Source organism: Mustelus asterias, chromosome 16 (genome assembly GCF_964213995.1).
Source record: "Mustelus asterias chromosome 16, sMusAst1.hap1.1, whole genome shotgun sequence".
NCBI classification, from domain to species: Eukaryota; Metazoa; Chordata; class Chondrichthyes; order Carcharhiniformes; family Triakidae; genus Mustelus; species Mustelus asterias.
The window spans coordinates 40,295,238-40,321,077 of NC_135816.1; the positions used below are offsets into that span (position 1 = coordinate 40,295,238).

General features: G+C 42.2%; 1 protein-coding gene across 2 annotated transcripts in view; it reads left to right on the forward strand.

Moving 5' to 3' along the window:
* Window positions 1-25,840, forward strand: part of pfdn1 (prefoldin subunit 1) — an 88,670-nt gene that overhangs the window by 43,368 nt on the left and 19,462 nt on the right. The window contains exon 4 of one of the 2 annotated variants that reach the window (XM_078231013.1): window positions 10,423-10,490. The exons of the other annotated variant lie outside the window; for it this stretch is intronic. Within the exon in view, the coding sequence (XP_078087139.1) occupies window positions 10,423-10,470 (48 nt within the window). The 3' untranslated portion in view covers window positions 10,471-10,490. The remainder of the gene's footprint in view (window positions 1-10,422; window positions 10,491-25,840) is intronic. 2 annotated transcript variants of the gene reach the window in all.

Below are 25,840 nucleotides of genomic sequence, written 5' to 3' on the forward strand. Positions count from 1 at the left end.
ATGTGTTAATTTGTAAATTTACTATGGTTTTCTTCAGTATTTGAATGTGTGACAACCAGCTGTAATCATGAATGGCACATTTTTGATTTCCTTTGTTTATGTTAAGCTTGATCTGTTCAAAATCTTATTTATTTCAAGACAAAATTAGATATAGCGCTTGGGGCTAATGGGATCAAGGGATGGGCGGGATCAGGATATTGAATTTGATGATTAGCCATGATCAAAATGAATGGCGGAGCAGGCTTGAAGGGCTGAATGGGCTACTCCTGCTTCTATTTTCTGTGTTTTTATGTGTTTCCAAGAAGTTAGAAAGTGCATCACATACATACTTAACCCGATTCCAAGCCCTTTTAAAACCCCCAGATACGGAGTAGTTGACGGTTTCTTGAAAGAACACATAAGTAGCTTTGTGTTCAGGAGCAATATTACGGGGAGGTTTTATGCAGGAAACGCAATTGTAGTGGTGGTCACATATCAGTTGCACGTTAAGGGAGTGCAAACACTTCTGATTTATAAATACACCTGACTGTGCTGATGGCACCTTCATTGCCACATGGGTGAATCAATCTGTGACCCCTGGACCTGTGGAAATCCTGTGAGGAAAGCTAAGTCTTCTGGGTTTGACTTGCCTCATCTGTCTCAAAAGTTACTAATGTTGGAAAGCCCTCACAGATGAGTCGTTGGTGATCTGGTTGATGCAGCTGTGGGCTGCAGATTGTGAGTTCCCACCTATGTCAAAATCTCAGCCCTGGAAGGACCTGGATGTGAAAAGTTTGAAGGCTATGGTCATTTTAATAGCCATGGTCAGTGAATGGCCACCTGCTCTTCTTGGGTGGACATCTGCTTCCAAAAGGTGCCCAAGATCTGTGACTACCTGCCATGACAGGTGGATTCTTCAGAGGCAGTGCGTTTCAGAGAGATCTAGTAGAATTGAGGGTATCCATTCTTTTGAGGTGCATTACTGTGCCTATTGCCTTTGTTCTGTATTGATGCATGTGGTAGTGGAAAAGGCAGCTGCTGGAAAATGCTGGACCTCATCCTCAGAATTCCAGCTAACTGCTGCATTTGTAGAAGCCATGTCACAGAGATATCTCACAGGCAATAGGGCGAGATTGCCTTCAGAGTCATCTGAAACTACTGGTGGTAGTTGCAAAATGTTGCCATCTCCAATAAAATCAGTGAGGTTAGGCTGAAAGAATGGCTCTTGTTGGCAGAAGCTTTTAACTGGCCGACCACAGGTTTGCCTGTTCCACCCTTTATAGTGTTGTAAAACACTCCATAACCAATTGCCATTGTGCACTCACCTTCTCCAATCTGGTGAGCTATCGACATAGATTTTAACCCAGGCTCTGTTGGGAAAGAAGAATTCTCTGCCTAAAGGCTGTTAGTTGACTACTTGTCCATTATAAAATAGCCAGCTTACAATATGCATTGCATTGTTTGAAGACACTACAGTAGAACATAATTTTGCAACAAAATTGAACTTGATTTTTTGTTGTCCGTTTGTCAGGCTGTGCATATTTATTTTATAAGAAAGAAACCTGGTAAACCAACCAGTGAAAATCAAGAAAAATGCAGATTCCATATTAATGCCTAATATATATGGTCAAGACGGTGCTGTTTATTGTTTGCTTGGAAATCAAATTAGTGTCAGAGAATGCAAGCTTAAGAACAAAAGGAAAAGTGGGAAGTAAATTGTCACCTTCAAATTAATTTTGTGCATTTTTTGTAAGAGTTCTCCAGAGTTCCACAGCCATGAGTCAGGAAGATGCCTTTTATTCTTCTCATTTGCCATTGATAATGCTGAATGGTGCAGTGTGGGTGGAATGGAATTTGATAACCCACACTGATGAATGCTGAGCTTATTTGAGAAACTATTGTCCATTATGAGCAGCCTTTGAAATGTTAACCAAATTGCAGCAATGGAAGGAAGCTTATGTTTTTAAACATACCCTCAACCTATTTTCTGATAGTATTTTGCATGTTATGAGTATGGATATGGTATATTTTCCTTTTTCAATACGTAATTAAAACTTTGCATTAAGGTGTGAAAAATCAGATAATATTTTAAATTGAAAATGCAGAAAATGTCATTGTTGCCTAGTAGAATGCGGGTTAATGTGGTTAACCCCGGTCTGTGCCTTATTCATTCCGCTGCTGCCCCCTACTCAACATTAGCTTGTTCCCTCATATAGAACCTTCCCTGGTTGATTGCGTTCTCACTACTGGCCGCACCCAAACTGTTTGGTCTGTCTCTGTCCTTTTTCCTTTTGTCCTTGTTAGTCCCTTACACCAATTTTATAATGCTTGTGTTTAGTCCTCCTCCTTGCAACCATTTAACCCAGCCCCTATCAGTTTTTATCCCCCTCATGTCTTCCTTCAGCTTCTCCTGTGTGCATCTCCTCCATTTCAGTTATGTTAGCTGCCATCTTAATTACCCTAACTCTGCCTCCTTTGACCTTAGTGGCCTCTTCTTCCCATAATCTCACAGTTCATATCCTTGGTCATACTCTCCAGTTCATTGTCATTGCAGCTCCTTTTAATTTGAAATTTTTATCCACTTCCTTGACTCTCTTATAAACTGCAAGGTTACCTGTTCCTGGCAAATTGACCACCGTTTCCTACCCATGTTGTTTCCCTGTACAATTCTGACTTTTACTGGATGTTTGGTATATAAGACCATAAGACATAGGAGCAGAGGTAGGCCATTTGGCCAATTGAGTCTACTCTGCCATCCAACAAGATTATGACTGATCTGAAATGATAATCCTCAAATCCACATCCCTGCCTTATCCCCATAACCCTTGTTTCTCTTGCTGATTAAAAATATGTCTGAACATACTTAATGACCCACCCTGTACAGCTCCCTGCAGTAAGGTATTTCACAGATTCACTACCCCCTGAGAGAAGAAATTCATCCTTATCTCTGTGTTGAATGGGCGACCATTTAATCCGGCTCTTCGGAAATAAAGAAATATCAGAAGTGAATCATGTAATGTTAAAGAGAAATATAAACATGACCTGCACACTTTTATTCTGATGACAACTGTCTCTATCTCGTTGTATGGCTCAGCTGAAATACAGATGTCGGATTTGATCCTTAATCTATGCTGAGCAAGATGCATCTTGGCATGGCACAAGTTGATGCAATGCATCTAGCCTCTATCACTGTAGGTTAGGGAAGATAAACTCAGTAATTGTTCCCTTGCTGGATCAATATTATATCCTGTCTTCTGGAAAGAATGTGGGTATTTGATGAAACCAGGATCAAAATCTGAAAAGGTTTATCCAATAATTGAGTATTGGTAATCAGTGAAATAAAGATAAAGGGGTGGCACGGTGGTTAGCACTACTGCATCACGGCGCCAGGGACCCGTGTTCAATTCCAGCCTCGGGTCACTGTCTGTGTGGAGTTTGCATGTTCTCCCCATGTCTGCGTGGGTTTCCTCCAGGTTCTCTGGCTTCCTCCCACACTCCAAAGATGTGCAGGTTAGGTGGATTGGCCATGCTAAATTGCCCCTTAGTATCAGGGGGACTAGGAGGGTAAATATGTGGGATTACAGATTAAAGGCACTTGACAGGAATAGGACCTGGGTGGGATTATTGTCGATTCAGGCTTGATGGGCCAAATGACCTCCTTCTGCACCATAGATTGTATGATTCTAATAGTAATTTGTGTTAAATAGCAGAGGGTTCCATACCTATGGAAGAACAGGAATGACTAACTGGAGGTGGGGATGGGGTGGGGTTGGGGTGGGGTTTGGGGTGAGGTAGACAAAATGTCATGTCAGTCATATTTGCCTTTTCAAAAGTTTTGAGAAACACATCAAAATGCTGCTAAATTATTTTAACTTTTAAACCATCCCGCAATAAAAGGAAAAGAATTGCTTCTTTATACTTTGAGTTGAGACTAATTTCATTTCTTAAAAATTGTCTTTTGCTTCAGTTTTGGAAGATATACATACCGGTTCTGTGGTTCTGTCTTTTCTTCCTCTGTGTTAAACATGACTTAGGAATGCTGTTGACAGTTTGTTACTTGGCTACGGTACAGTACCCTTTTTTATATATCTTCTAGGTGTATAAAGGTGACACAGTAAATGACGCAACATTCTTTCTGCAGTGACTCACACAAATACTGATGATAAATCGTGTAGCCGTAGGTGTGCCAAAACGTTTGTATACCCGTAGGATAGATTTATTTTTCAATGTCAGCAATAATTTTTAGTAAAAATAATATTTACTTCCACATTGTTCAGACTTTTTTGAATGGGATACTCCAATAAGTTAATGGCAATGCTAGTTAGATTGAGATAAATGCACGACAAAGCATGCAATAAGAATTGTTGATGTTGGAAACTTTATTTCTGGGAGCAATTAGTACTGATGCTGAGGAGTTTCAAGGGAAAGTACCTATAGGGATTTGCACAAACCTCAGCATGGTTTCTTAGACTGCCTGACTTGCTCTATAAATAGTCAAGTACCTACCCTTTAGAAAATGCAGATTTGATTTTACAGTTAAAAGGTTTTCCCTAGATTCCAAAGATCTAGGAAGGAAAAGCTGGAATCAACTACACACACACCCAGACACACACACACACACACACACCCCCCCCCCCCCCCCCCCCACCCACTGGGTGGTCTAGTGTCATCAACTTTCTTGTCCATGCTGTAGTTATCAGTGGAGAAAAAGCAATTAACGTTTTGAAAATTACTTGCACATTTTGATGGTGCTCATGAAGTGATCATCGTTAAAAAAAAGTCTGACACTGCCCCAAAACCATGATTTTTTGGACTAAACAGAACAGACCATAACCTTTCTCGAACAATAGAGAAACCTTCCTTGGGTTTAGAAAAAAAAGTACCAAAATTACTTTACCCAAAAGAGTAGAGTTTGTAATCCATCCAGCTCCTCAGGAACTTCAAGCTCTATGCGGAAGCTAAATTTAATGGCCATTCAGAAAGTGTATCTGAGTGCTAGCTAGGGGTTTTCTTGGGGGTCAGATGTTAAAGGCAGTATATAAATGTAAATTTTTGTTGCAATATGTTTCAAGGATGCTTATTTTAATGTTGGAAGATGAGAGTTTTGTAGAAAGGATTTAGAATTAAAATTCCAGTTTGCTGAGACCCTATGTTTTACTGCCAGCAATTGGGAGAATGAAAAAAGAGATGCATCACCTGGAGAAGACCAGTTGGATGAGAGCTACGTTTCTAGTTGTGGGACTTGACAGTAAAAATGAAACCATTCTACAAACATTCTTGGGCCTTATTGACATAGCCTTAATGTTATAATTAGATCCTATGCTTTAATCTTGTGATTGTGATATTGATGCTGTGTAGAAACCCCTATGAGACCATCTTACTTAAATTGGCTTCTTAAAGGCACTATCTGAGTTCTTTAAAGATCTTTTTACCTTTGGACGGTCTGCAATGTTTGCTCTGAGCCACGCGATTGTGCAGCAACCTGAAATTTCTTGTGCTGGTCATGCACATGTCAGCTCCTTTAAGCTATCATGTGTGAGGCTGCGCAAACAGATTTAAAGGTCATGCACTTAAATGAATTATCTGTGCACTACAAAACAAGATAAAAAATAGAAGGCATGCTGACAATTACACATTTTTCTTTTTTCTTGCTAGTATTTGCATCAGTAGTTTTAGTTGCTGCTTTCATTCAAAGTGTGGAAAATGGAATGCAAATGTATTCTAATGGGATTATCATAAAGAAAATTTCATGAGTAGGTAACAAATGCAATGACACCTGAGATGATTTGCCCACATATTTTCTTACTCCAGGACCCTCTTAAATAATTCCCTACAAACCTAAGTTTGTTTTCTCTGGAAGTTATAAATTTGTTGGCTCTTAGTTAGAACCTCAGCTTCCTCAGAATGGCAATTACTGTTGAATTTCCATGCCCAGTTTCTTGCCTGATGGGATGGGGAGGGGACCACAGGTGGGGGGGATTGGAGGTCTGGGTGAAGGGATTGGAGGTTGGGGGGGTGGGGGGGGGGGAAGTGTTGGCGACGAGGGGATCAGAAAGTAGGGGAGTCAGAGGTCTGGCGTTTGGGCCTTGGGGGTGGTGTGGGGGGGAGGGGGTGTTGGGCCTCAAAGGGTTGGGTGTTGGGCCTCAGTGGTTGGGCGAATGAAGCGGTCAGGCATCGGGGGGATGGGGTGGTATGTTGGGCTTCTGGCTTGGTATGTTGGGTGGGGGGTGGTTAGGGCCTCTGATCAGGCCCTTTGGTGGGGGGGGTCCCATGCAGGTAAGGGGAATTGTGTGGGGCAGGGAATAGTCCGGGAGTGTGGCGAGTCCCCTGGGTGTCGGGAAGCAGGAAAGTTCCATGGCTGGGTTGGTCTGGAACTGCACAATAGTTACCTAGAACTTAGAAGTGGTTTTAGTCTTTTTCTGGGTAGCTGTTGGTGTAGCCCAGCCAGAACTTCCAAAGTTTGTGATTGAAATCGCATTTTCAGATGGTTCTTAGTGCAGGGCAATTGCCATGCAAACCCTACCTGGGAACTTCCAAAGGCTCTTCCCCAGCGCATTAAAGGTTCATTCTGTTTATTCTTTCATGGGAAGTGAGTGCGCTGGTAATGCCAGCATTTGTTGCCCATGTGCACAGATCTTTGAAGTTGACAGGACATTGAGAGAGTAGTTAGCAGAGCAAGGGGAATCTTGGGCTTCATCAATAGAGGTATTAAGTTCAAAATCAGGGAAGTTGTGCTGAACCTTGATAAAGCAACTAGACTATTGCATCCAGTCTGGTCACCACCGTTTTGGAAGGGTGTTACTAAGGGTCAGTGAGAGGGTGCAGAGGGGATTTAGCAGAATGGTTCCAAGAATGAGGAATTTTAGCTACACACAGGTTGGAAAAGTTGGGGTTATTCTCTTTGGGACAAAGGAGATTAATGGGAAATCTGATAGAGGTGTGCAAGATTATTACAGACTTAGGTAGGTAGACAAATAAAAGCTGTACCCATTACCTGATGGCTCAAGAATCAGGGAACACTGATTTTAAGGTTTTGAACACAGGAGATCTGAGGAAGAACATTTTACACCGTGTGTAGTAATGACCTGGAACTTGTTGCCCACGCGGGCAGTGGCAGCGGTGACCACTGATGATTTCAAAATAAATTAAATGGGCTGTTAAAGGAAAAAGATTTGCAGGGCTACAAGGACAGAAAGGTGGAATGGGACTGACTGAATTGCTCTTCAGAAAGCCACCATGGATTCAATAGCCTCTTATTTTCTCTCGTGTCTGTGCATATTGCAACAAAAGGCTAGAAGGTAACTTCATGATAATGTTTGTTGGAAGTAAGAATCAACAATGTCACTAAGTGGTATTGAATAAATAGTTTTATTATTTATATCTTTATTACTTTCACAGTAAGTCAGTTAAAGATAAACCTGGAGAAGGTATGCCAAATGTGAGTTTCGTTTAAAAAGAAACAGGTGTTTATATATTATTTAACCTTTGGGTGATTCTAATGTACAACTCAGACATTTTAATGATTACCTACAACTTGTATCGGAAACTCTCCAGTATCATGAATAGCTTGCTTGGCAGACAAGAGATCATTCTAATTTCTGTTATGTTTGTACTGTTGTTATGGTTTCTATCTGAGTACTCCTAACGATACATCATTGGAAAATCCCCATTCTGTTTCTGCTTTATGAATTATAACATACAAGGTTACTATATTTAGAACTGTGTATCTTGCTCATCTTGCACACTCATCAATGTTCTCTCTGGAATTGAGTTGGGGTAACTCAGTAGATTGCTTACATAGTTCCACCCATATGATGTAATTTGTAAAATGAAATGGTTCCAAGAATGAGGAATTTTGTATTTCATTGTATAATGCTTGTAGTCTCACCTATTTTTCCTTGCAATCCTCATGAAATGGTCGACAGTCCACACAAAGTGATCACCTGTTTCTCTTATCGGTACCTCACGCAATTTGATCATATGTGGTTGGTTACAGATGCATCACTCAACACTTATTCTACAATCAGTTGCATTTAAAACTTGTTCTAGCTTAATTTATTAACCTCATGTTTGCTCCCAAGTTGATTTCTGCTTCCGTACAACAAAAACAGCAGTTACTCATGTGCGATAATGGACAAGTTAATATTGGCTGACTAATTGATCCCACACCGATATTGCTAGATAATAATCAGGAGTGGTATCCCCTTGGGTTATTCCTTTACCCGGATCCTATGCCTATTTACCCAGCCTCACCTGTTGTAATGCTTCCAGTGTGATTAACAATAATTTGTGACTAACCACAAATAAAAAATGTGATTTTAGTAACTGTTCAAATTTAGAGGTAAGAAATCAAATATTTATCAGAGTTTTTATGAAGTGAGAAGATGTAAGGATGGAAAATTGGATAAGGAGGACATTTTTGAAAAAGACTTTCAGATACTTTCAGATAGTTTTAGGTTAAGTCCACGAATTTCAGAAATAATGGGTTGGTGAATCATTATGGTATATTTGATTCACCTAGCCATTGAGTTGTTAGGCATTGAATTTACCATGCAAGATCTACATATAAAGTACCTGAGAGAGAGTTTGGAGAGCTAACAATTAAGGAAGTATAAATTCTGCCAACCTAGTTTGTAGCATCTATTGTCAAGGAGAACATGACTGGATGAAAATTAAGACAGCTTCCATTTTACCTGAATAATGTGGCTTAACTCTAAATTCAGTATATCACTTCCTTGCATAGCTAATTAAACACTAAAGGATGTCCCATTTGGAACAAGCATTCCATAACATTTGCATTCCAGGGGTCACTCATATTGAATGTTATATCTGGGAAAAATGTTCCAGTGACTCTGCAATAACACCAGCCATTACTTTACCACACCAACTTCAGTGTTTATCAGACATAACACCCCCTTCTTCCTTTCCCACATCAGGAATCCTAATGATTTCTCTGAGGTTTCCTGTTTGAGGACAGGCTTGTACTATGGACGTCACACTACTGGATTGAGACCGTCCACACTCATTACATGTAGGGGACCCAAATAAGCATTTTTGGTGAGATTGTTTACAGAGCAATAAATATTTGCTACATTAGTCAATGTTATGTGGTGCATTACATTGTACAATGTAAGCAGTTATTAATTGCCATACATGGATTCTGGTTGTATCATATAACATCTGTCACATATGATTAACTCTTCTGAAACTGAGAACTTATTAGCATGCCATGCATACAGGACAGAGTGACATCAGAATACTTGAAAAAGAAGAGTATGCTGAGACATTCCTCTGTTGTTTCATCAGGGGAAAGATTGGAGTGGTCTTTGAGTTGAACTGCTTTTTAAATATGTTGTGCAGCTATATTTTTGTATGTTGGCCATGAGTGTTTAAAAATTTGTGGGGGTAATGTTACACTGTGCATTCTGTTGTCTGTCAGAATAAATGTTAGGCAGTATCCCTGCAATAGAAGCTTCACAAAGAACACTACTTAATAGTTTTACATACTTTGTTCCAGACAAATTAACGTAAACTAATTTCCAGAGTGCAGATTATCATGAAGGGCCAGTCTTCCAAGTCCGTATGATACACAGGCTGAATTTTCTTCCCTGTTAAATTAGGCAGTGGATGCAGGAAGTGTTGTCAGGAGCTGTTCCTCCTCTTTCCTGGTGTCTGTTATTTTGTGGAACAGAGTAATTGTGGGCACTGACTTAATTTAAACATTTTTTATAAAATAGATACTTCCAATCTTTGAGTCCTCTGTCAATGCTGGAACTGTTTTGTTCCTTCCCATATGAGGTGGATGCCTCAGTGAAAGATATACCAGGGGGAACCTACTAAAAAATCTTATGTGAGCATGATCCAATGGGATCAGCTCTCATGAAAAAGGGTTGCTGCAAAGCTGGCTCAATGGGATTCCTGATGGGTTGAATCAGAAAACTAGAGCATCATGTTTAATGCAGCTTCTTAGAGGAACCAAGATAAAATTTTAGGTATGAATTAATCAAGAGTGTTATAGTACATAATCAAGAATACCCTGAAAGCCTCTATCAAGGACATGAAAATTGACGTTGCATCATGGGAGACCCTTGTCCAGGATTGCTCAGCTTGGAGGAGTGCAATTGCCAAAGGCATATCAGCATATGAGGAGCAGTGTCAGCCCAAAACAAGCGCAAATAACACAAAAACCATGAGAACAGTTCCCCCAGCTACCTGCCAGCCTTGTTTTTCTGTCCTTGCCACACTTTTGTGCCAAGATAGGACTTACCAGCCACCTTCGCAACACCTGGATGACAAATGAAGATGGTTTTCTTCAAACTGAAGAATGAATGATGTTGACGATAAGTACATGAACAATATATAGATTATGGTACTATATTTACAACAGCAATTTTACTTGTATTGCACCGTTAATAAAGTAAAATGTTGCAAAATGTTTCACAGGAGCAAGGGTTTACACTGGATCACATAAGGAGATCTGAGGGTAGATGACCAAAAGCTTGGTTAAAGAGGTAAGTTTTCAGAAGCATTTTAAAGGAGGAGTGCGAAGTGGAAAGGATTGGGGATGGAATTCCAGAGCTTATGACCTTGGCAGTTGAAGGCACAGCCACCGCGGCTGAAGTGATTAAAATCAAGGATGTTCCAGATGTCAGAATTAGAGGAGTGCAGATATCTTGGAGCATTGTGGGGCAGAAGAAGAATGTAGAGGAAGGGAGGAACAAGGCCATGAAGGAATTTGAAAACAAAGATCCAAAATTTAAAATTGAGATAGAAACATAGAAAAACTACAGCACAAACAGGCCCTTCGGCCCACAAGTTGTGCCGAACACATCCCTACCTGCTAGACCTACCTATAACCCTCCATCCTATTACGCTCCATGTACTCATCCAGGAGTCTCTTAAAAGACCCTATTGAGTTTGCCTCCACCACCACTGACGGCAGCCGATTCCACTCGCCCATCACCCTCTGTGTGAAAAACTTACCCCTTACATCTCCCCTGTACCTACCCCCCAGCACCCTAAACCTGTGTCCTCTCGTAGCAGACATTTCCACCCTGGGAAAAAGCCTCTGAGAGTCCACCCGATCTATGCCTCTCAACATCTTGTATACCTCTATTAGGTCTCCTCTCATCCTTCGTCTCTCCAAGGAGAAAAGACCGAGCTCCCTCAGCCTATCCTCATAAGGCATGCCACTCAATCCAGGCAACATCCTTGTAAATCTCCTCTGCACCCTTTCAATCTTTTCCACATCCTTCCTGTAATGAGGCGACCAGAACTGAGCACAGTACTCCAAGTGGGGTCTGACGAGGGTCTTATATAGCTGCATCATTATCCCCGGACTCCTAAAGGCCAGCACACCATACGCCTTCTTAACCACCTCCTCCACCTGCGGGGCCGATTTTAGAGTCCTATGGACCCGGACCCCAAGGTCCTTCTGATCCTCTACCGTACTAAGAGTCTTTCCCTTTATATTGTACTCCTTCATCCCATTTGACCTGCCAAAATGGACCACTACGCATTTATCTGGGTTGAAGTCCATCTGCCACTTGTCCGCCCAGTCTTGCATCCTATCTATGTCCCTCTGTAACTTCTGACATCCCTCCGGACTATCCACAGCCCCACCAACCTTCGTGTCGTCGGCAAACTTACCAACCCATCCCTCCACTTCCTCATCCAGGTCATTTATGAAAATGACAAACAGCAAGGGTTCCAGAACAGATTCCTGGGGCACACCACTGGTGACCGACCTCCATTTAGAAAAAGACCCATCTATACCCACTCTCTGCCTCCTTTGGGCAAGCCAGTTCTGGATCCACCGGGCAGCAGCCCCTTGGATCCCATGTCCTCTCACTTTTTCTAGAAGCCTTGCATGGGGGACCTTATCGAACGCCTTGTTAAAATCCATATAAACCACATCTACTGCCTTCCCTTCGTCAATGTGTTTAGTCACATTTTCGAAGAACTCCACCAGGCTCGTAAGGCATGATCTGCCTTTGACAAAGCCATGCTGAGTATTCTTGAGCATACTAAACCTCTCTAAATGCTCATATATCCTGTCCCTCAGGATCTTCTCCATTAGTTTACCAACCACTGAGGTTAGACTCACCGGTCGGTAATTACCTGGGCTATCCCTATTCCCCTTCTTGAAAATAGGAACCACATCCGCAATCCTCCAATCCTCCGGCACCTCTCCCGTCTCCATCGACGACGCAAAGATCATCGCCAGAGGTTCTGCAATCTCTTCCCTCGCCTCCCATGTTGCTTAACTGGGAGCCATATTGGTCATGAGTGCATATGTGACAAGTGAACAGGACTTGCTAAGAGTTAAGACATGGGTTTTGGGTGACTTTCAAGTTTATGGATGGTTAGATGTCGGAGACTAGCCAGGAATGCTTTGGAATCGCTGAGTGTAGAGGTAACAAAGCTGTGAATGATGATTTCAGGAGCAGATAAGCTGAGACGGGATGAAGTTGGGTGATATTGGTGCAAACATGTGGTTGGTATTTCATTTCGGTGTTAACCATGACACCATGGTTGTGAACAGACTGGTTTAGTCTCAGACTCCTGCCAAGGAGAAGGATGGAGTCAATAGCTAGGGAACAAAGTTTGGATCAGGGAATGAAAACAATGGCTTTGGTCTTCCCAATGTTTAATTGGATGGAATTTCTGCTCATAATTTAGCAATAATAGAGGAGTCAAGAGAGGTGGTGGTGAGGAAGAGCTGAGTGTGTTGATTGCATACGTGTGAAAATTAATATGTGTTTATGATATTGCCAAGGTGCACAGTGTAGATAAGAAACAGGAGAAGTCAAGGATGGGTCAAGGATTGATCTTTGTGGGACACCAGGGGGTGACAGTGCAAGGATAGAAACCTTTTGCAAATAATATTTTGGCTGTGATCAGATAGATAAGAATGGAACCAAGCAAGAGCAGTTAACCCCAATTGGTCACAGTGGAGAGGTGTTGGAGGAGAATAGTGTGGTCAGCCATGTCAAATCTGCAGACAGGTTGCGCTGTAAGAGGAGCTACAGTTTACCTTTGTCACATATAGGATGCAAATTTTGAGTTGTTTCAGCACTGTAAAAATTTGATTGGAGGGATTCAAACATGAAGCTCTGGGAAAAATGGCCTCAGATTTGGGTTGGTGGACTTTGGAGAGGAAAGGGAGATTGGAGTTGGGGCAAGAGTTTGCAAGGATGGTGGATACCTGCTTTTTGTTATGGGACATATCTGGGCAATTTTCCATTTTGCTGGGTGGATGCTAATGTCGCAGTTGTACTGGAACAGCTTGGCTATGGGCTGGAGTTCTGGAGGACAAGTTTTTATTGCAGTTGGGATTCTGAGTGGGCTCATGATCTTTGTTTTGTCAATTAATTGCCTTTAGTCCATTCTTGATATTGTGTGGAATGAATCTATTTGGCTGAAGACGGGAGGCTGAAATGGATCACCCACTTAGCACCTTTGGCTGAAAATGGGTGGCACCGCGGCACAGTGGTTAGCACTGCTGCCTCACAGAGCCAGGGACAAGGGTTCAATTTGGGTCTCGGGTGACACTCTATGTGGAGTTTGCATGTTCTCTGCCTGGGTTTCCTCTGGGTGCTCCGGTTTCCTCCCACAGTCCAAAGATATGTGGGTTAGGTTGATTGGCCGTGTTAAATTGCCCCTTCGTGTCAGGGGGATTAGCAGTGGGGGGTTAAGCAGATAGGGCCTGGGTTGGATTGTTATTGGTGCAGACTTGATGGGCTGAATGGCCTCCTTCTGCACTGTAGGGATTCTATGATTCTATGAAACTGGTTGCAAGTTCTCCAGCCTAGTTCTCTGCTCTGTTGTGCTGGGCTCTACCATCATTGAGCTTGGGAATATCTGTGGAGCTGCTTCCTCCAGTTGTTCAGTTGTCATTCACGTTTCATGGCAGGATTGCAGAACTTTTTGATCTAATGAATTAGTCTCAGCTCTGTATCGCATGCCGCTTCTGCTATTTAGCATACACTTGGTTCTGTGTTGTAGCTTCACCAAGTTAGCACCTCATTTCTAGCTTTGCCTGGTGCTGTTCTTTGCATGCTCTCGTACACTCCTCTTTGAATGAGCTTGTGGTAATGGTAGTGAGGAATATAGAATCATATGTTGACCATAAGATACAGATTGTGGTTTAAAGCAATCTGCAGATTGCACTCAGCGCCTCATGGATGCCCGGTTTCAAGCTGCTAGATCTGTTCCAAATCTATCTCCTATAGCATGATCATAGAGACTCACATTACGAAGGAGCATGTCCTCAGTGCAAAGACAAGGACTGCGCAGTAGCTACTCCGACTGATATTGTCACAAACCCCATGCATCGGTGTCATGTAGATTTGTGAGAGTAAGGTCAAATAGTTTTTCCCTCTTGTTGGTTCTCTTGCTATCTTGGCACAGGCCCAGCCTTGTAGGTATGTCCTTCAGGACCCAAGCAGCTAGATCAGTAGTAGTGCTACCAAGCTACTCTTCAAAATGGACATTGAATTGTCCCACTGAGAGTACATTCAATGCCCTTGCTTCCTTCTGTGCTTTTCCAAGCAGTGTTGAACATGAAGGAGCACTAATTTATCAGCCGAGTAGGAGGTTAGGCTTTGGCAGCAGGTTTTAATCAATTGGAGGTTCCCTCGTCCATATTTCTGGTGCCTAGGTCGATGCTGGGTGGTCCGTCCAGTTTTGTCTTATTTGACTTTTCTGTAGCAATTTTCTACAACTTAGTGACTTGCTAGGCAATTTGAGGGGAAGTTAAGAATTTTAACCACATTGTTGTGGGTCAGGAGGCATGTGTAGTGCGGACCAGGAAGGATGTAGAGTTCCTTCTCTGATCAAGGCATTAGTAAGCTAAATGTGGGTTTCTATGACAATCCAAAAATGCCATTATCATCAGTTGTGAAACTAGCTTTTTGCTCCAGATTTATTAATTAATTAAATTTAAATTGACTCAGCTACCGTGCTGGGATTTGAACTCTTTCCCCCAGAGCATACCTTCTGGATTTCTCGCCCAGTAACATTGCCACTATGCAACTGTCACCCATGTGTTCCAGTCAGATCTGGCAGTGGACGGCTAAACCAGTAATCTCCCAAATCCTTTCAGGGTGGCACGGTGGCACAGTGGTTATCACTGCTGCATCACAGCGCCAGATGGGTTTGATTCCCAGCTTGGATCACTGTCTCTGCGGAGTCTGCACGTTCTCCCCGTGTCTGCGTGGGTTTCCTCTGGGTGTTCCGGTTTTCTCCCACAGTCCGAAAGATGTACTGGTTAGGTGCATTGACCGTGCTAAATTCTCTCTGTGTACCCAAGCAGGCACTGGAGTGTAGATTTTTACAGTAACTTAATTGCAGTGTTAATGTAAGCCTACTTGTGACACTAATAAATAAACTTTAAGATTTGAGCCCCTTGGATTTAAGGGAGTGGTGCTAAGGTCAGTACTAGGGGCAGTGACAGGATGAGAGAGAGTAATCATTTTACTGGGGACGAGGGCATCAAAGGTTGAGATGGGGTGGTTGAGCAAATCAGTAGGTGCAGAAATATTTTGGCAAATGGCTAGACTATGGGACCATCTTCTTGACAGAGGTTTATTCGGTTCTCGCATTTAACCTGCATTTGGCTGAATGAGTGTGGACATGCCGATTCCCAAATAAATAGGCAAAGAAACTAGGGACCCCAATATGTCTCAATTAATTAATTTAGGTAAGCTTATAAAATAAATAGTTCCATATGCCAAGTGAAATGGTTACTCCTTGGATGGCTCCAAGGTTAAATGGACTTCATTTCACTTTGTGGTACTGAGTCAGATGGATGAAGAATATCCCCCATGGTTTATTCCGGTCTTTGATGAGTTAGCTAACCTCAAATGAGGCCGGAAAGCTACAGGGGTGCTCGTGTTGGTTTTCTTTTGAGAAAGTGTCTGCAGTAATAGTAGCTATTTATCCAGCTGTACTGAGTAAAAGGAAACACATTTATTTTCCAAGACCCATCAGGAAGACACTGCAAAACTTATACATTTATTTCTGAATTCACTAAGTTTGTATTCCTCTCCCACAGCACATCATAGCATCACCCTTACCTCAGTGCAGTTGTTGACTCACTGTAAGGAATGCCATGGTGGAGTGAGGAGCAATTTTCCAACACAGAAAAAAAACGTACATTCAGCACATATTTTTCACCGGCACATTATGAGTCAGACCTTTATTAATAAAAAGATATAAAGAAACAAAAGCAATTATTTGGAATGCATGGCAATACTTTCCCAGCAATTAAGAAATATCATAATTTGCATTGGAGCCAGAAAGTCTGTAACCGCTGACTCTATTAATTGTATTTAGAAGAGAAAGGGAGTTCCAGTGCCTTATCACAACAGCCTCAGGAATCATTGATCACTCACTATACTATACTTAATAGCAACTAGATCTTGTGGTCCGATATATCCCCAATCCTAATGCACCACTTCAGATGTGGTCAAGTGGCAACTGTGTTCCATGGTTGAGATGCAAGTCTGACCCCACTGGCCTTTCTAGATTCAACACATTTATATGTATCAATGCCATTACATTTCTCGGTGGGAGTTGCAGATGTTCATGAAAAGCCAGTAGATTTGACCAAATCAGCAGCCTAAAGCTCAGAAGGGTTTATAATGGGTTGATTTCACAATGGGTGAAATTTGTATTTTGACTTGTTTCAAGCCGCAATCCTGATGTTGAATAAACCTTTACTACCACTTCTGTGATTGCAGTCAATTGGATGCTGGATGGAAGGGGGTAGGGCACTTCCCAAGCTTTATATTTCTCTACCTTCCCTGGCTGCATTGTGCCATTTAACTGTTTGCCTGAAAACAAGACATGGATGAGGCTAAACCTTTCTCCTGAGACACAGGGGAAAAAGCTCCAGCTTGAAATTCTCCATCCTTGTCCTTGATTTAGTCTTTTTGTTGAAGATGCTTTGCAAATGGATGATGATGATATAGATGAAGAGGTTGATGCAACTCTGGACATTTGTGCATGACAATGACTCTTGCAGGCTGTTAGGGGAAACCAATGTGTTGGACTATCAGAAAAGAAGGTGACTTGGAATTTCGCCCATAGATGACATAATAAGGGAAAAGGGCTCTATCTTCTAACATTCTGGGGAGAATTCTCTGACCCACCCATGCCAGAGTCATTTTCAACTTGGTTATTCAGCTAATGTTTTATGGAGCATTTTAGTAATTATCGTGTGATCCCTTTCATAGAATCCATTGCTGAAAAGACTTTTAACTGCTCTATTACCTCTGACGTTACCCTCCATTATCAGTCAGAAACTTTGCTGCAGCCACAAGTCAGGCCCCATCCAGAAATTAGATGGCAAAGTTTAACATTGCTTCCAATCTGCCAGCTCAGACTTCAGCCATAAGATGTAGAGAATAGAAGTAGGTCATTTGGCACATTGAGTCTGCTTCACCATTCAATGAGATCATTGCTGATCTGATGTGATAATCTTCAATTCCACTCTCCTGCCTTATCCCCATAATCCTTGATTCCGTTACTGTTTAAAAATCTGTCTATCACAGCCTTGAACATACTCAATGACCCAGCCTCTACAGCCCTCTGCGGTAAAGAGTTCCATAGATTTACTTTCCTCTGTGAGAAGAAATTTTTTTTCATCTCTGTCTTAAATAAAGTGACCCCTTACTGTGTGATTATGCTCTCTGGTCCTAGACTCTCCCACAAGAGGAAACATCCTCTCCGCATCGACTCTGTCAAGCCCCCTGACAATCACCTCAATAAGGTCACCTCTTGCTCTTCTAAACTCCAATGAGTACACTCCTAACCTACTCAATTTCTCCTCAAAAGAAAATCCCTCCATACCCGAGATCAACCTCCAATGCCAGTATATCTTTCCTTGCATAACAGGACCAAAATTGTTCACGGCTGACTGAGGAAAAGTGGAGATGAGGACCAGAATGTCAAACCCGAGGCTACGGTCATGGTTTACTGGGTAGCAGTAATTCCTGCAGTCTTTATGCTGTGGAGACTTCTCAACTCCCCTGCATCTCTTCCCTAAGATCTTAAATTTGTGTCTTCTACTCCTTGTACCGTCAGCTAATGAGAGCAGCATCTCTTTTCTTACCTTATCTAAATATATCACAATTTTGTACATCTGTCAAATCATCTTCTCAATCTCCTTTGCTCCAAGGAGAATAACTCCAGCTTGTCCAACCTAATGACTTCCTTATCATGCTCCATGACAAGTTTCATTTGCGCCTTTTTCATAGAAGGTATCTCACTATAAAATGGCTTTCTTTAGCTACTTTACGTGAAATTACAAACTCTCTTGATGATTTCAATGTGCTGTCATCACCAAACCTAAAGCAAGAAGTACTTTTATATTTCTTGTATCAATCCTGCTACCCAAAATTTTTAAAAATCAGTCCACCCCACCTATTCCAGCACTATCTAGTACTGCACAGTTAAAGGATTGTGACTAAAACATTTTCATCACAAGACTAAAATTCGTGTCTAGTATAATTTTTATGGAATTACAGGGAGAAATCTTACCAAAAAATGACAAAGTGTCAGGGTCTGAGTAAAAACCGGCATGTTTCTCTCCAGAGTTAAACCCCCCCCCCGCCCCAACTGCATGGACGTCTCAGGGGCTCCCCCACATCTCCCGATAGACGGTGGCATCCCACCCCCCCACCTCCAACAACAGTTGTCGCCAGCATCTGACCACCCCTGCCAAACTGTCATCGTCACCATCGGACCGCTTAACCCGTCTGTTCCCGAACAGTCATCACTGCCATTGTACCCGCCCCCCCCCCCCCCCCAAAGCCAGCATCAGCCCCTTTGCCCCCTCCCGGCATCCCCATCACTCCCATGGCGCTGCCCCACCACCAGCACAAATCAATGAGCGAATGACGTGATATCAAGAGTCCACAAGGTTTGAAAACATGGCTAGGGATCAGTATATGACCGGGGGACTGATGATTATATTTAAATTTAATATAGTATATTAAAATGAGGTTCTCGCCCAATGTGGGTGTGAACCTCACTATGTCACCAGTAAATGGCGGAGAACATTGCGGAATGCGATCTCCCCAGAGAGAATCACATTTCCCGATTCTTTCCGGGTTTTCAGTCCACATCACTGTTCTCTCTCCGGCGAGCACAGGCTTAAAATCGGCCCCATTATCTTCCTCAGAATTTTCTTTACTCTGTGTCATTCCAAGATCCTACCTCTTCATTTTAGTCAGTTCACCACATAATGACACTTCAAATCACAGCTGAAGGGCACATTTACTATCCCTGGGGCATTCCTGGGTTTCATTCACCCATTTGTTTTGTTTTAGTTTTGCCTTCTACTGTTAGAACCGGATCTGCTGAAGGTACTTTCATCCTTGTTCTGCTTGCCTTTAATTCTTCCATTGTGTTGATGCAAGTATTGGACCAATTTGAAATTTGGCAATCATTAAATCCTCTATTCTTCATGTTACCACGGAATGTTCCATGAAAGCTAAATGAAATGACTGATTCACAAGGAATTTTATTAAAGTTGCAGACATTTGAATCCAACAGATCTTTTCCTCAGACGGCTGTGAACAGTTTTATCCTCTGAGAATAGACAACCAAGTGGAACTATTTGCCTATACAAATGATACATCTTAGCACAATCCAGTAATTTAAACCCTAGTATCTATCCAATTGAATTTCATCAATTGATTATACAATCTATTAAAGTCCGTGATATAAACTTCCTTAGAATGACCGCCTGGTGAAATCTATCAGATTCTGACCATGCCTCATAGCCATGTAGCAGATGATCTTTAGAAACATAGAAAACTACAGCACAAAACAGGCCCTTCGGCCCCACAAGTTGTGCCGAACATATCCCTACCTTTTAGGCCTACCTATAACCCTCCATCCCATTAAGTCCCATGTACTCATCCAGGAGTCTCTTAAAAGACCCTATTGAGTTTGCCTCCACCACCACTGACGGCAGCCGATTCCACTCACCCACCACCCTCCGTGTGAAAAACTTCACCCTAACATTTCCCCTGTACCTACCCCCCAGCACCTTAAACCTGTGTCCTCTCGTAGCAGACATTTCCACCCTGGGGAAAAGCCTCTGAGAGTCCACCCGATCTATGCCTCTCAACATCTTATATACCTCTATTAGGTCTCCTTTCATCCTACGTCTCTCCAAGGAGAAAAGACCGAGCTCCCTCAGCCTATCCTCATAAGGCATGCCACTCAATCCAGGCAACATCCTTGTAAATCTCCTCTGCACCCTTTCAATCTTTTCCACATCCTTCCTGTAATGAGGCGACCAGAACTGAGCACAGTACTCCAAGTGGGGTCTGATGAGGGTCTTATATAGCTGCATCATTATCCCCGGACTCCTAAAGGCCAGCACACCATACGCCTTCTTAACCACCTCCTCCACCTGCGGGGCCGATTTTAGAGTCCTATGGACCCGGACCCCAAGGTCCTTCTGATCCTCTACCGTACTAAGAGTCTTTCCCTTTATATTGTACTCCTTCATCCCATTTGACCTGCCAAAATGGACCACTACGCATTTATCTGGGTTGAAGTCCATCTGCCACTTGTCCGCCCAGTCTTGCATCCTATCTATGTCCCTCTGTAACTTCTGACATCCCTCCAGACTATCCACAACCCCACCAACCTTCGTGTCGTCGGCAAACTTACCAACCCATCCCTCCGCTTCCTCATCCAGGTCATTTATGAAAATGACAAACAGCAAGGGTCCCACAACAGATCCCTGGGGCACACCACTGGTGACCGACATCCAATTAGAAAAAGACCCATCTATACCCACTCTCTGCCTCCTTTGGGCAAGCCAGTTCTGGATCCACAGGGCAGCAGCCCCTTGGATCCCATGCCCTCTCACTTTTTCTAGAAGCCTTGCATGGGGGACCTTGTCGAACGCCTTACTAAAATCCATATAAACCACATCTACCGCTTTCCCTTTGTCAATGTGCTTAGTCACATTTTCGAAGAACTCCACCAGGCTCGTAAGGCACGATCTGCCTTTGACAAAGCCATGCCGAGTATTCTTGAGCATACTAAACCTCTCTAAATGCTCATAAATCTTGTCCCTCAGGATCTTCTCCATCAGTTTACCAACCACTGAGGTTAGACTCACCGGTCGGTAATTTCCTGGGCTATCCCTATTCCCCTTCTTGAAAATCTTTCTTGTAGATTTTATCCAAGAACTCTCGTGGAACATCCAAACACTCACCACTTTTCAAATGACAGGCACGTGTCTCACAAAATACTTATAAATTTTACTTTTTGTAGGAAATGACCTTGTTTTCCTTTGGCAGTGACATAACCAGCGTCCCATGTATCTAGTTCTTTTCTTCCAGTTCCAATGTTGTGGTTCAAAAACATCAGAAGACAATCCTAAGCTGACAAATTTACAATTGCTTCGTGCCGTTTTCCACAGTGCCCTTTAGGATTTTAGTTTTCTCATTATTTTCCCCTTAGTTTTCAACCTTCACCTAAACAACCTTTCTCTGCTAACATGTTCTATCCGGAAAACCAAGCAATGAGGGTTACAATTGGAATCAACTTTAACGCAATGTTATTTGCAAAGATACACATTACAAACATGCACCTCATAACCTAGCCATCAGAGTTTCAGCCTGTTCCAATTTATGGGAGCGTAAGTGAATTCCCAGTTAATGTGCACCATCTGTGTAAAATTAAACAGTTAATATTCAGTTAATACTAACTTATGACTGCTCATAGCTCCATATTCTTGGACTGCATTCTGTTGTGCTGATCAGTAATATCATAATTTGTTTGAATGGATACAAAGTAAGATTACTTGAAAGCTCTACCAGGCCATTAGCTTCTAGGTATGATCTGATTAGGGACCAGTCGCTTTTTGTTTAAAGCAGACAGAAGTTTGAGGTTCAAGGCATTTGTTCAGAGAATAAAGCCACATGATTCCATTGCCTTTTAGATCAACTTTACTATAAAAGATCAGATTAAAAATTTGTAACGTCTATCCTATACTCTATCATTCAGGGTTCATATGGGGTACGTGTGAATTGACAGGCAAACTGTGATTGAACATAACACACATGACAGATGTGACCAAGGAGTCTGGGGGGAGAGCATGGGAGTATGGTTTTGAGTTAGAGGATCAGCCAGCTCAGGTTCTTTCTCCTTCCTTACCCCAAACCTAATCAGGGATATTTCTTCGTACCAGCTGTTGTAGATTTTACATAGCAAATGTATAATCTGTGGTACTAATAGCAGAGGGCTCATGTTCTTCTTGACACTGATGGGTGAGAGTCATGTGCTTCTCTAGTGTGTGAATTTAAAGAAACATGGTGCTTGAAAATGTATTAATAAGGCTGGATTATGCTGGAGATGAAGGTTACAAGTTATGCAGCATACATAAAGCACTGTATAATTATTCCATATTTTACATAGGACTGTTTCAAGCCCCTGGGAGAGATTTTGTAATTGAAGCACATATATCATAGAATCACAGAAACCCTACAGTACAGAAGGAGGTCATTCGGCCCATCGAGTCTGCACCGACAATAATCCCACCCCAGGCCCTATCCCCACAACCCCACACATTTACCCCGCTAGTGCCTCTAATCTACACATCCCGGGGCACTAAGGGGCAATTTACCTTGGCCAATGCACCTAACCCGCAAATCTTTGGACTGTGGGAGGAAACCGGAGCACCCGGAGGAAACCCACACAGACATGGGAAGAACGTGCAAACTCCACACAGACAGTGACCCAAGCCGGGAATCGAACCCAGGCCTCTGGAGCTGTGAGGCAGCAGTGCTAACCATTGTGCCACCGTGCCGTCCCTATAGCATATATGTATGCTTAATTATTCAAATTATTTAATGGTTAAAATAAGCAAATTATTTTGGTTGCTGGAATCTGAAACAAGAACAGATATACTGGATAAACTCAGCAGGTCTGACAGCATCTCATAGGAGAGAAAGCAGAGTTCACATATTGAGTTCTTTGAGCAAGGTCACAATCTAAAGCTGCCGAATTCAATGTTGACTTCCGAGGACTGCAACATGCCCAACCAGAAGATGAGATGCTGTTCTTCCAGTTTATGCCAGGCTTCACTGGAGCACTGCAGCAGGCCAAGGACAGGCATTTGACCATGAGAGCAAGATGCTGTGTTAAAATGACAAGCAACAGGAGGTTGGGGTTGTGTTTACGAACTGAGTAAAGTTGTTCCCAGTCAGCGTTTAATCTCCCTAATGTAGAGAAGACCGCATTTGGAGCAGCAAATACAATAGACCAAAATGAAGAGAGTGAAACGCTGCTTAACCTGAAAGGAGTGTTTTGGATCTTGTATCGTGAGGAGGGAGGAGGTAAAGGAGGAGTTGTTGCATCTTGTACTGGACAGTCAAAAGGATTCAAAACGTTACCTTTGCTTTCTCTCCAAATAGGTGCTGCCAGATCTGCTATATTTTTCCACATCCTCGGTTCTTGCTATGATGATTAATAATTCTTTGAAACCCTTTAGGTTATTGTGAATATCTTTTCTGCTGATCTTATATCTATTTTAATTATAGATAAATTGACTGCTTTTAAGGAAACGTTTGAATGGGTGGCACAGTGGTTAGCACTGCTGCCTCACAGCACCAGGGACCCAGGTTCGATTCCCGGCTTGGGTCACTCGGTGTGGAGTTTGCACATTCTCCCCGTATCTGTGTGGGTTTCCTCCAGGTGCTCCGGTTTCCTCCCACAGTCCAAAGGTGTGCTGGTTAGGTGCATCGGGCATGCTAAATTCTCCCTCCGTGTAACTGAGCAGGCGCCGGAGTGTGGCGACTAGGGGATTTTCACAGTAACTTCGTTACAGTGTGAATGTAAGCCTACTTGTAACTAATAAATAAACTTTAAGAGTGGAGTGAACAAATTAGGAACGTGATGCAGGTTTGGAAAATAATTTCAGAGACTGGACATAGGATGTCTGTTTTTTGAAGTAGCTTCCTTGGATCCCCAGTGTCTGCAAAGTTGTCAGATTTCTGTCCACCTCATCAGATCCCTCTGCTCAGCTTTTGCAGTGTTGAACTCCAAGCAACATTAAAAAATCTAGTGCCAAACTCAATTTGGGAGCTGTATCAACTGACGATTCTGCGTGTTAAGGAGCTGGTCTATAGAAGGTTGAATCAGCAATAAAGTGAGTGGTTCATGTTTGTGAGGTAGAAAATTCCGGTGGAACAAGTTTATAATTGTGGAGGATGTAATAGTCTGATCTTAGTCTGACCTTCATTTCACTTTTTCCTGAGGCTAGACGGTGTGTCAGTAACCACAGGTCAGTGCTCAAGGATTGTAGATGTAACAGAGTTATTTCATTTTTTCCCCCAAACTTCATATCATCTGCCAAATTTTGGGATTCATTGAAATATGATTCAACCAATGTAAGCTTAGTTTACTACATAATTTATTAAAAATTGAGCCTCAAACCTCAGCATCCTAACAGGCATTTCTCACTGATAACAAATATTCACTGGTCCTCAGAACTCAGCCATTCCCACTCATAGCTGGCCTGGCCTGATGAAGACATTACTTGTTAATATCTTTATTTTGACCAAGGACACTAGAAACTGAAGAGTTTCTTTACTGTATGATGGAACTCGCAGAAAACTCTTGACTTAACATGGGCCTTTCTTATTGTAGCTTTTACGTCTTGGAAAATGCAGACTGTGTCAGGCACTGTTTGCTCTCTGTGAGCTGGGAGGGAGATGGATCAAGAAAATATGTAAAAAACTACAAGTCACAAGAAATAATAAAGGTGTAGATGTTAATCATAAAATGAATGTTTATTAGAATAGGGGTTGTTAATGCTGAGAATGAGTGCTGTTAATTTTCGGCATTTATGGGCCGGATTTTCATTATTGAGGTGAGAATTGGGAGTCAGGGATCTTGCTGAGATTGCGATCCTGTCTCCATCCCTGCAGAGGTGGGCGAATGTCAAAGCAGCAAGGTTAAAAAGACTACCTCCACTCCAGACACATGGATCCAGATCCTCAGATCAGTACAATACTCCCTCACTCTCAACCCCTTCACCCCATTACCTCCTTACCCCCTACTCCCCCATCCAGTCTCCCAGTATTCACTATATAAGCAACCCTCACAAGCCCTCTGTAGGAACATTTGAAAGCTTTTGAAAAGTTTATAACTCCGTAAAAAGCAAACATAGTTTGAGTAGGCACTTCAAAACATTATTCTGCTAAGAAGCTCATAAATCTGCCAAAGCCATCAGACTCTCATTTCCCAGGCCAGTGGAGTAAATAAACACTGCACTACATAATCCATGATTATTTTTGAAGTCAGATGAAATCTAATACATCTTTCAAAGGTTTAAAACAGCCAAACAGATGGCCGAGCTGTTCAAATAATGAACGAAAGCTACGCGAAATGTTTAAACAATTAGCTCTGAATGTCACATTGGGCTAGTCTTCAATATTAAACAATTCAGAATAGCACTTCATCCAGTGGATTATCTATTCAAACACATCTGATGCTTTTCCACTTTTACAAGGTTGTTCAATCTCTTCTCAGTTTGCTAGTTGTCAGAAATAACAACCTGGCAATCATATTATTTAATGGTCACTTATCTTTTCCAATCACATAACTGTCATTACTCATGTTAATAAATGCAGTTTTTAATTGTCAAAATGACAGCATCATTTTTACTGACATTTTATACCTTTCCTACCTTCAATCCATAGTACACACCTCTACTCTGCATTTAGAAACTCTTCCAAAATGTGGCTTAATGAAAATTATAGAAGTTCTGAAATATCCGCTTCCCGAATGGGGTAACTTCTACATCACAGCATATGTGGTTCCT